Source organism: Diabrotica virgifera, chromosome 7 (assembly GCF_917563875.1).
Source record: "Diabrotica virgifera virgifera chromosome 7, PGI_DIABVI_V3a".
Taxonomy (NCBI): domain Eukaryota; kingdom Metazoa; phylum Arthropoda; class Insecta; order Coleoptera; family Chrysomelidae; genus Diabrotica; species Diabrotica virgifera.
The window spans coordinates 85153535-85166353 of record NC_065449.1 but is presented as its reverse complement, the minus strand read 5'-3'; the positions used below and the strand labels follow the sequence as shown (position 1 = coordinate 85166353).

Genomic DNA, 12819 nt, shown 5'->3' with positions numbered 1-12819 from the left:
TGCTTGACAAATTGGATTTAGGTTCTAGTTACACTCCACTTTAAAGTTGGATTTATGCCGTTGGTTGCTTTTACTTCGAGGGGTGACACCCCTCATTGGGGTGAAAAACATACGTTTAAAATGATCCGGAAATGTATAAATTGACTGTATAAATGTATAAAAATGTATAAATTATAAGCAACTTTTGTTCTTCTATAGAGTTTCTTTATCTATGCTAATACTTTTCAAGTCATTTGCGAGTAAAAATGTTTATTTTTCAAAAAAAAAAACAACGTTTTCAGACGGGTTTTTCGCAAATAATTAATAAATAAGTATTTATCTAATTAAATAAAGATACAGAAAATGGTGTACTTATTCATGAAGTTTATCGACACAGTAAAAGCACAATTGAAGCTCATGAAAAATTATTCTTATTTGTCCAATTCTAAATCGAATATTTCAACCTGAAATAACCAAAAAATGAAGTAATTTTCGGGAAAAACTCTTAAAACTTTTTTAAATGTTTCAAAAAAAGCTTTATTGTTATTTTTTTATAAAAGTTTCTAGCACCAAAACTATACGAGTTACGCTCAAAATAAAGTTGGCCCCTTTTTGGCAAAAAAAATCGTGAAAATCTGCCCCTATTTCGCACCCCAAATAAAATTTATCATTAGCGCTTTACCATTTACTTTAAATATTTATTGTTTATATGATCTGTAAGTTTGACCGGTTCGAAGTTCTTAATTTTGAAAAAATCTAAAAGTTTTTTTATTTTGGAAAAATGCCTTGTTTCAAAATAACTTAAAAAGTATTAGTGATACGAAAAATCTCAAAGAGTAAAGAAATGTAGGTAGGTCTTGCTTTTATAAATATTTTGGCTTTATTTTGTTTTTCTGTAAGACAAAAATTGGTTAGGACATGGCTGTTTAAAATTTTCATATACTCGTGATTAGTGACTCGTTCAAGCCCTTCAACTAGAAACCTTTTAAAAATAAGCACTTTGAACCGGTAAAACTTACAGGTCGTATAAAAAAGTTAGGTAATTTGTAAGGCGATAATGATTTGTTTCGTTTGGGGAGATTTTCACAATTTTTTACCAAAAAATGGGATTAACTGTATTTTGGCTTAGTTTTGATGCTAGAAACTTTTGTAAAAAATAAAGCTTCTTTTAAACACTTTAAAAAAGTTCTAATGAGTTTCCCCGAACAGTATTTAATTTTTTGGATATCTCACGTTGAAATATTTGATTTGGAATTTGACGAATAAGAAAAACTTTTTATGAGCTATTCAAGTTTCCTTTTACTGAGTCGATAGACTTCATTTTTGTTTCATTTTTTTTATAAGCTAGATACATTTTTGCTAACAATATTCTTTTCGATGGAATACTTACCCTTTGAACTATTTGCGAATAATCGCCTAAAAACGTGGTTTTTTTGTTGAACAATAAACATTTCTACTCATAAATAACTCGAAAAGTCTTGAGTTGACCACTTCGGTGGTGACACTGAAAATTACACGGTATCGCCATATTTTACATTGATTTACTGTGCTGTAACACATATAGGTATTTGTTACACATGTAGCATTTAGTAATTTTTTAAAGGAGGCCCCATTTCCAATTCTGCGGGGGGGGGGGGGCCGACGGAGTTTGTTACGCCACTGATCATACCTACTTGATTTGAATTTTCTCGTTTATTTACTTTACGACATGAATGTACCTAAACAAAAATGGAGAGAATTATTTTTTCCATAATTTTGATCTGTTTCATTTTTTTCCTACAATCAATATTTGAGGTCGTACGTATACGCATAAATGCGGTAAAGGCGCGAGCGTAAGTTCTTGCGAGGATTAGTTTAATAGGTATTCATTTTGTTCAATGTTTTTGCCATTTTCAACTTTTCGACAAACTGGTAAAGGCTTAAATAATTGTTGCAGTTGCGATTTCTCGCAATTTCATCTTTGCAAACTTTTTGGTGCGGTCAATTTTTCCTTGCTAAGCCGGAAAATAGTGACTAAGTATACCTAATTATTGAATTATCTCGATTATTATTAACCTTATGTTATGACATAAGTCTTACGCCTATGATGCAGACGTCATCAGCAGCAGGCCATAAACAGAAACGAATCTAAGACTTTATGGCCAATGTCTTATAATAAATAAATACATATATGCAAACAATGACTCACCCACTAGTAGATTCAACACGATATATGTGATGATGACGTAAAAAGTACAAAAGTAAATTAATGAACCGTAGAAATTTCCACAATCTGTTTGCCAGTAATTGTCAGCTGGAGTACAAAATGGTGGTTGAATCATACAATCGTGCATAATTTTATTCCAATCTTCTCCTGTTACGATTCTAAATAACATAGCAACGCCTGTTACGGGAGACTCAAAGTTTGCTCTCCTAAAAATTTACATACCGCATAAATTACGAGAATGATAAAAAACTGTATCAATTCGAAATAACCCTAAAACTAATTAAAATCAATATCGGGAAAGTTAGCATATCCATTTTATAAGACCTACGTCAGGCCAAGACTATTAAGGTATGTATACAATTGCGCGCCGCTCGCGCGCGCAACCTGTTCGTTAGATTAGTACGTGTTTTCAAGAGGCGCACAAACAGCACGCACTGTTAAAAACACGTACTAATCTGACGAATATGCTGCGCACGAGCACCGCGCGGTGCGCATATGTATACGTAACTTTAGACGAGCGGCACACCCAAAAAAAAACGCTTATTTCTCGAGATACTGACCATGGTGAGGTGAATGGCTAATTTTAGTCATACGGTTATACTTTATGTAAGTTTTTGATGGTGCTGAAAACGAAAATGAGGTTTATTTTTAATTTTATGTATGTGAACATTGTCAAAATCGCAATTTTACCCTAAAAATAAAAAAATAAAATTACGTTTTTTTGCGTTACCTTACTACAACTCTGTTCCATTTTAATCTTTTTTTCTGAAATTTTTACAGTAGGTATATAGTTCTCACTATAGTTATGATACTGACCATGGGTGGTGAATGGCTAATTTTGGTCTTACTTTATGTTTTTGATGTTGCTGAAAACAAAAGTAAAGTTTATATTGAATTTTAGGTGGAGAAACGTTGTCAAAATCGCAATTTTACCGTAAAAATAAAAAAATGAAATCACGTTTTTTTTTTTAATTAAAAGTTGCACCATTCTTTTCTATACCACATATAGATCTAAAACTCCCCACAGAACTTTTTTGGGCTCTATAATTAAATAGGAACGTGATCAGAAAGATAAATTTCAAATTTTGTCACAACTTTTGCGATTTAAGTTTGCATTTCACGAATCTCAATCTTTTATTTTAAAAAATTCATAACTTTTATGAGAATAAGACTGAAAGCCTACAACAGGTTTCATAGTCTTCACAAAGGTGAGAAATATATGCTGTAAAATTTTAGAAAAAAATATTAAAATGGAACAGAGTTGCAGCGAGTTAAACGCAAAAAAACGTGATTTCAATTTTTTTTATTTTTAGGGTATAATTGCGATTTTGACAATATTAACACCTAAAATTCAAAATAAATTTCATTTTCTATTTCAACACCATCAAAAACATAAAGTGAAAGTAACAACTGGCGAATTAGGTATAATAGAGAAATATACGAGCAATATAGCGAACCAACTCCAGCACAACACACTAAACTGCAGAGATTACGGTGGGCAGGGCACGTGGTCCGCATGCATGAGAATAGAATCCCCAGAAAATTGCTGAATGCAAGAATGCAGGGAAGAAGACCTGTTGGAAGACCTAAAAAGAGATGGGAAGACGAAGTCGATGAGGATGCCAGGAACTTCCTGGGAACGCGTTCATGGAAAAGAACAGCGGTAAATCGAAATGATTGGAGAAGCTTATTGAAAGAGGCCAAGGCTCGATTTGGGCTGTAGTGCCATTGGATCAGTGTTGCCAATCGGCGGATAATTATCCGATTTGCGTACCTTTTTGAGAGTTGTCGTATCTTCTTCGTATCTTTAAATAAATCGGATATTTGCGGATATTTTTCAGTGTATCTGCCATTGACTACAACTTTTTCATCCATATAATATTTCCAACACCAACAACACATTAATTTTGTTTGGTTGCACCCAAATTTTTATAAATAGCCTATACTGAATGAATGTTAGTGACATCCGATACTTTTCATCTTTTGACAAAAGGGACATGTGCCGTTTCTTTTGTTTAGAATGTAAATGCACAAGTGCATCCACTTAAGGCATACTAATCCAATTCAAATTTCAAAAACCGTCTGCCGTCCGATGGTATTTATGAGTTTTTAGTTTTTAGTTTTTTTAACTTATGAAAGCTAATTCACGCACGATTTAGTTTTATTTTCATTTTATGTAGTGCAGTGCTTAAGTAAACGTTTCAAGATTTCTCGAACATGAGATGTAGTTAAAGCTAGTTCTTTTTTGTAAAGTTCTATCAAATCTAATATCTTAAACAAAACCCTTTCATCAAAACATGTTATACTTACCTAATTAGGTATATTTATAATTTTTTTGAGGAATGTAATGGTACTATGCAGAAAAGAACTTTTCGGCACAGAAACGTCACTTTTCTGCACACTACTCTCAGTTATTCTGAGAGAAAATATTAAGTTTGTTAACATAAAATTTTGCAGAAAAATGCATTTGGAATAGTGGTTGTAGAAAAACTAGTAATATCTAGATATCTACTAATTAACTCAAAAATCCTTTAAATTTTTTGCCTATAAAAATTATTTAGTCGGGCATTAACGTTGAACGCACCACGGGTATTATGGATAATAACTTTGATACCTTAATAACTACAAGACTGTCAAATACATTTCTATTGTTAGATTAGTTGTTAAAAGAGCGTAGGAGCAAAATTTCGGACCAATAATCTTTAAACGTATTTATATTTTTCGAATCCTGAGAAAACTGATAAATATTTTTGAAAAATTTGAACGCAGAATGAAATATTACATTTTTACCGAGGGCTGAAAGTCCCTTAGAATAAACAAAAAGTTTTTTTGAATGAGATATTTCAAATTAAAAATCACACTTAATATTCTCTTTTCCTTTTACCCCTGTAACATATTAGAATAAAAATTATAGAAATCTTCAGGGACTTTCTGCCCTCGGTAATAATGTAATCTTTCATTCTGCGTTTAAATTTTTAAATAATACTTGTTAGCTTTCTCAGGACTCGAAAAAAATAATTCATTTTAAAAGAATTGACCAGAAATTTTGCGCCTATACTATTAATGTAGCTGTAGTTTATTTTGTATTGATTTATTTATTATTTATTTTTCCAGTACCTAGTTTTAGGTAGTTATTACGTTTTAATAAAATAATATTTAAAAGTGTTTTTTTTTACTTAAATAATAATTATAATAAATTAATATAACGATCCAAATAATGAAATATTTAGATTTACTTACTTATTTAGAATTTAACACTTACTATAATACAAAATACGAATAATAAAATAATATTAAGTAAATAGTATGTATTTACATACATGAATTAGGTAATAATCAGCTAGGATACGAGATTTTCATCTATGTATAAACGAAAATTTTTAAACTGTGAGTAGATTAAAGGGCTGGTTGTTTGAACGCTAATCAGAAATGGAATCAACTGATCATTATCAAATATTTAGTTACTGCCAATGTCAACTTTGATTGGGTTGCTGAAAACATAATTGATTACAATTATGAGATTAATTGATTAATTAATCAATTATGTTAATAATTGTTACGTTAATTGATAACTATTAATTAATGAATCAATCAATTATGTTAATTATCATAATTATACTTGATTACAATCAACTGATTGGCGTATGAACAACGGATTTTGTTATTTGATGGTTGTTAAAGGGGCTAGAGAGAATAACATTGGCAACATTGATTTTAATAACAGAGTAAGTTTTGACCTGGCGTACCTTTTCGTGACAAATCGGATATTTTTCGAGCGATCATCGGATAATCTAGAGAAATGTGATTGGCAACACTGCATTGGATGGATGGATGGAAAAACATAAAGTAAGACCAAAATTAGCCATTCACCACCCATTGTCAGTATCTCGAAAAATAAGCGTTATTTTGGGGATATTTAACGACGATATTAAAAGTTGCACCATTTTTTTTATAAAATATTTTAATCTAAAACTTTCCAGAAAACTTCTTTGTATTCTATATTTTAACATAAATGTAATTAAAAAGCTAAATTTTAAATTTCGTCACTCAACTTTTGCAATTAAACTTTGCAATTCACGAATCTGCACATTTTACTTTAAAAAATTCATAACCTTTATTAGAATAAGGCTGAAAGCTTGAAGCAGGTACCATTGTCTTCAGAATGAAAAGGGCTATATATAGGGTTACCATACGTCCGGATTTCGTCCGGACAGTCCGGATTTGAAAGACATGTCCGGATTGGCGTCCGGATATGAGAAATGTCCGGATTTTTTCTTTACTAAAAAAATGGAATACATTTGCCTCAGCGATGGGAAATTTCATTCTGCGCAGCATCTAGTTAAGTTATTTCGTTGTGTAATATTATTTTCTAGGTCTAAAGTATGTTAAAACATAGGTGTATTGGTGTATATGTATTTTAAACTTTCAGAGATTTTCGATGTTAGTTGCATATTGTAGCGAAACAGCTGTACTTTTAATTGTGCCATATACCTATGCATTTCGCATATTATATGTACCTACAATGTACAGGTAGCAACACAGTCAAATTTACATTTTACATTTTCTACAACCACTTGGATTACCCCTGTCCGGATTTGGCCTTAATAAATTATGGTAACCCTAGCTATATACTGTAAACATTTTAGAAAAAAAAATATTAATATGGAACAGTGTTGTACCGAGGTAAACGTAAAAAACGTGATTTCATTTTTTTATTTTTATTGTAAAATTGCGATTTTGATTATGTTTCCCCACATAAAATTCAAAATAAACCTCATTTTCGTTTTCAGCACCATCAAAAACATAAAGTGTGACTAAAATTAACCATTCAACTCACCGTGGTCAGTACCTGGTCATTTTAAGGGTGCCTGCCGCTCGCGTATGTAATTTATTGTTAATTTATCAGGGAAATATTAATTAATAGCAATTCATTAGCAATAAAATATGCCGTCAGGATAGGCTCTGTAGCCCTTTTCTGTCCCGAGATATAGATATGGTTATGCTAGCTTTACCGTAAAGTTTGCATAACCATTGTTTTTCGGAAACGGCTGCAGCAATAGATTTTTTCTTTCCGTAATAAATTAGCAATAAATTATAGCCTTGGTATGAATTTGTTAAATCTTGTTTTTTCTATGACGTACCTTCCAATGCCTTCACCATATTTTACAGTTCCGAAAATAATGGTTCCAGCTAATGCGTAGAAAAACACGAGTAAAAACATTCCAAATATGATGAAAAAGCTTTTACATACGGAGACACCAACTGTTAGCATTAACATTTTGAGCGTGGCATGTTTACCAGTTATGGTGAAAAAACGAAGAATTACTACCATGAAGCCTATGAAGTATGTTAAGTCATTCTGAAAAATAAATTTGGATGTAGTAAATATTTCTTCAATTTTTTCAAAATTAATCTTTCAATATTACCTATTTCAATATTACCTTTCAATATTACCTATAATATTATACCTGTATTAAACATAGTATGTCCCAAAATATAAACAATAATTTATAAATAATACCTACATATAAAAATAATTGGATATCTATAAATTAAAAGAAAAATATACGTTTTAGCATTAATTACATGAGGCTCGAAAGCGGGGGAAAGGGGGGAGGGTTTCATAAACAATCACGAAATATCACAAGGGGTTGGGAATGTAGTAATATATCACGTGAATTCTGAAATCCCTATCACTGAAAATAACGATATTATAAACGAACAGCGGGACAAGATTCAACAGGTTATCAACGACCAGAAAAAATTGGTCTTAGGGTGAAATCCTAGGACTTACGAAGTCCAATTACTTGTTTATTTTATATTTAAAAATATTTAAAATATCACTTTGGGCATAGACAACTAAAAACACTTTTTGTTCTGAAATCAGAAGCGTGAAAACCAAAATAATAACAAAACTCTTATTTAACCAATGCTGACGAATTCGAAATATGGACCATCATCACTGCAGATGAAAATTTTTTACTCGTCTTTTAACAGCAGATGCTGGCAGGATTATTTGGTCTTCTTCTTCATGTACCATTAGAGATGCATCAAGTCAAACTAGTTTGATTTTATTCAACAAACTTGACTTGACTTGAAAACCAAACTTTTTTTGTAAAAAAGTTTGACTTGACTTGATTTCAATATCTTTAGGTTTGACTTGAAATCAAACTTCTTCAAACAGTTTGAAGTTTGAATATCATATTGCGCAACGTGTTTATTTCCAATTCTAATTGAGAGAGTACCGACTTTTGTTTTGACTTATTTGGATAGGTCTGAATCTGCTACTCTCCAAATTAGTTTGTAGTTCATATTATTAAGAAGTATAATATGCTTGGCTTGTTTATTACGTTGGTTTTGAAGTGTGTGCTTTGTGAAATAATATCTGAACCTGAATATTTTTCGGCTCAGAATAAGTACCAGATCAAATTAAGTCTGATTTTGAAGGTATTCCCAGTGCAAAAATTAAGAGAAAAAGAAAAAAATCTGCATACATGTATTATGTAAAAATAAAGAACAGCGTTATAAAATGACAAATAGTGATATAGTGAACTAATTCTTTAAGACGACATTGCAAAGTCGCAAAAAATTCATTAAACCTACTCTACCAAAAATATAATATTTTGTTGTTCCTCCATAAATTTTTGTTAAAGCGGCCGTTCAAGTATTACGAGACGCAATTTTTGAAGCTCTTACAACCTCTTTATCTCATCTGTATCTTTTCATCTTTTGTTGTGAAGGAAGGTCCAGCCATTTATTGCAAACACGTGTTACTGTACTTGATCTGGTTAATACAAATTTTAAGATTTTTTCACTTGAATACCTCAAGTCCTATTGTAACATAAGCGGAGCGTGAGGGGGCAATATAATACAATCCAGGGGTTCTATGTAAAATATAAACGAAAGTTGAAAAGTTGAGAGATTGTGATTCCGTAGTTTTTTTATTGTTAAAAAACAATGTTACGTAACGCGCTGTTCGAACCCCCTCCCCCCGTATAACGCACCGTAACATTTTACATGGGCCCACTCCACCCAACTTGCGTTACGTAATACTTGAAAGCTTCCAAAGTAGATTAAATTACACTTGGTATGATAAAAAAACTATCCAACGTATTCTTTGTTTTAATCTAGTAACACTCAAATATAAAAAAGTTATATCGATAAAACGAAACTTGCCAGCAAGCAATTCTAATCATACAGGAATCATTTTCAAAAAATTTACCCTATTTTCATTATAATCGCTTCCTGTATCGAGATACTTTTATGTGGCACTCATTGTATTATTAATTTTCTTATCTTAATTGGCAACTAACATGTCAATCTCGACAAAAAAGTATACAGGGTGTCCCGGAAAATAGTGCGTTCCTTTAAGGTATGGAGAGAATACACAATTTGGAACAAAAAAGTCCTATACCATTTTTTTCTAAAGTTAACCATTTCCAAAAAAAGTTAACATTGTTTTTCATATACCTGTATTTTAATGTTTGGAAATTTTAATAAACTGGCAACATCGTACGCACTACGGAATAATAACATAATAAGAACTCGTTTGTGATTATGATTAACAGTATGTATTTAAAATAATCCAACCTAATAGTAGGTAATACTTATGTATTTACTATTTGTTTACTAAAATTATTTTCTTTTGAAATGTATTGAAATGCCTATTGCATAATTTTAAACGAATTACACATCTTTTAACATAAAACACATCTTTTAACATAAAACACATCTTTTAACTGAACTAGTATTATGTATTTAGTAAGGTTTAAATGGGTTGAATGCTGAGTATTGCTGAGGGCTTTAAATGAATTACATAGTTTTAATAGTTTACAGTGGAACTTAAATACACCAGATAATGTCTCAGTAATTTGTTTACTTGTGAACTGAAATAACTAAGTTGTACCTACTTACCTGAAAATAATTATTATACCGAATAGATGTTTCAAGTAACCTTTCACAAACACCATTCATAGGTAATAACATAATAGGTAATACACTCACTATTCGAAAACATTTTCGGCATTGACACTAAACAGGATTCTTTAAAACTATCTGTTTACTATCTATCTTCTATCTATTTATTTACATGGGACTGTCTATGCTTAAATTTGCGTACCGCACATAGTTGTCAGATTTAAATTTGCCTACCAAAATACATTTTAATTTTTTGGTCAAACGGTTGCATTTAGAAAAAAATGTTATAAGAATTTTTTGTTCTACATGGTGCCTTCTACCTATACCTTAGAGGAACGCACTATTTTCCGGGACACCCTGTATCTACTAAATAAATTATTTTTCAAACTCTTTCAAACTAGTTTGACAAACAGTTTGAATTTTCAAACCTGTACGATTGACCAGTTTGACTTGACTTGAATTATTTGTCAGAAGTTTGACTTGAAATTAAGTCAAGTTCAAACATTCAAGTCAAACTTGTGCAACTCTATGTACCATGTCCTTTCAGAACGTTGGTTACCATCATAGCTATCTTTATTTTATTCACCGCCGCCTTAAACAGCATGCTTGTAACAACACCACACCAATCTCCCAAGTTCTTCAACCATGAGGTTCTTCTTCGTCCTGGACTACGTTTACCTGCTATTTTTCCATACATAATATTGTGTAGCAACCTCTATTTGTGACTGGGACCTCTCATTACATGTCCGAAATACGCCAGCTTTCTCTTCTTGATGCTTTTTATAATCTCAGTAGTCTTGCTGAGACGTTCTAGTATTGTGGAGTTTCCAATCTTCTCCGCCCAAGAGACTTTTAAAATTCTCAAGGAAATCTAATTCTAAAGGCTTTTCTGAGGCTCTCAAGGCAATTTAGATCGATTTTATTCACAGTCCAGAATTCGACACCATAAAGTAAGACCGAGAACACGTAACACCGAAGTAGACGGATCCTTTAGGTATTTGCTACATGATACCTTGGACATTCTTCTAAAAGTGGCTCTAGCATGCTCTATCCTAGATCTAATTTCGCCGTGACTCTGCGTTACAATTTAACTGATATCCAAGCTAAACAATTTGATCAACACTCAAGTATGGTATTATTTAGATAATATATAGACGGTTTTATATGCTGTTGTTCTTATTACGAGTATTTTGGTTTTCCGTATGTTCAGATTCAGACTTGCTTCCTTACAACTCCAACTATCAAGTAATGTTTACAGATCTTCTTGAGTAGAAGCTAGGAGTACTGTGTCTTCTGCATATCGCAAATTATTGACCACTTCACCGTTCACAATTATTATTTCGGAGTCAACGTTGAAAAGCAGTGGCGGGGAGAGGCATCCCTGCCGTACTCCTTGGTAATTATTTGGTGCATATATGAAAATTATATCTGTAGAAGATAAAATATGAACAAATGAAGGTAACTATAAGTACAGGGTGTTAGTAAATAAGTCTGAAAAATTAATGCCAGTTTGCTCTATAAACATATGTCCGCAAATGCTTAGTTTCGGAGATACGGAGTGTTGAAATTTTTATTTCAAACTGCCAATTTATTTATTTCTCTAAGACCAGTTGAGCTATGAAAATGAAATTTGGTGAGTTTTAGGAGGCAGTTATTACGAATTTTATGACATACATTTAAGGTACTAGTACACTTTAGAAGACCAAAAATAAGCACTTTAAGTTTTTTTTTCTCAGAACCTTTATTAAAAATGAACATAAAACTTTTTACATATTAATATATAACTCTTAGAGAATACCAAGAACATACTTTTTTCATTTATGCATACACTAATATTGTAGAGGGCGCCAAAGTCGAGGCATCGAAAAAAAGGAGTTCCGATGGCGGACAGTTAATCTCAGGATTGGGAGCTCTCAAACAAAAAAATCGTACGGCATTTGAAAAAGAAAGGTTTCTTACGTGACAATTTACCACCGTTAGTGAAAAATTCCGCAAAAAAAACGATTTTACCGAACTTTGAAAAAATTTTGTGAAAAAATCGCCCGTTTTTCTTTAGTTTTTCATGGTTAAAAAATATTTATTTTTTATTTTTTGGTCAAATTGTGGTAAATTGTCACGTAAGAAACCTTCCTTTTTCAAATGCAGTACGATTTTTTTGTTTCAGATATCCCAATCCTGAGATTAACTGTCCGCCATCATTTTTCGAGGCCTCGACTTTTGCGCCCTCTACAATATTAGTGTACGTGCACAAATGAAGAAAGATATATTTTTTGTACTCTCTAAGAGTTACATATTAATATGTAAAAAGTTTTATGTTCATTTTTAATAAGGGTTCTAAGAAAAAAATTCTTGAAAAAAATATTTATTTTTGGTCTTCTAAAGTGTACTAGTACCTTAAGACTTTTGTATTCATCATTGACGCGCCTACGGGCAATGGTCTGAATTATTTTAAAGAAAAAAATAGTACGCCTCTGAGATATTTCGATTTAGAAATTATTTTTAAATTCCACGTCTAATTTATGATAAAAAACCTTTCCTGCCTTTTTTTCATATGATGCACCGTTTTTATGCAGAAAAATAAAACATATTGGCGCATATTTTTCATTTCTTAATACATCATCAAGAACTATCCAATATAATAATACTAAACTAGAACAATAACAGAAAATATTACTAATACCATTTCAACTGGGTGCAAAGCTGCAAGAAATGTTTAA

General features: G+C 31.5%; 1 protein-coding gene across 4 annotated transcripts in view; it reads right to left on the bottom strand.

The window, feature by feature from the left end:
* LOC126887697 (sodium leak channel NALCN) overlaps positions 1–12819 on the bottom strand; it is a 157311-nt gene that overhangs the window by 16175 nt on the left and 128317 nt on the right. For all 4 annotated transcript variants that reach the window (XM_050655351.1, XM_050655352.1, XM_050655353.1 and 1 more), the window contains 2 exons: positions 7327–7544; positions 2168–2391 (listed from right to left, as the gene is read on the bottom strand). In XM_050655351.1, coding sequence (XP_050511308.1) covers positions 2168–2391; positions 7327–7544 — 442 coding nt within the window. The remainder of the gene's footprint in view (positions 1–2167; positions 2392–7326; positions 7545–12819) is intronic.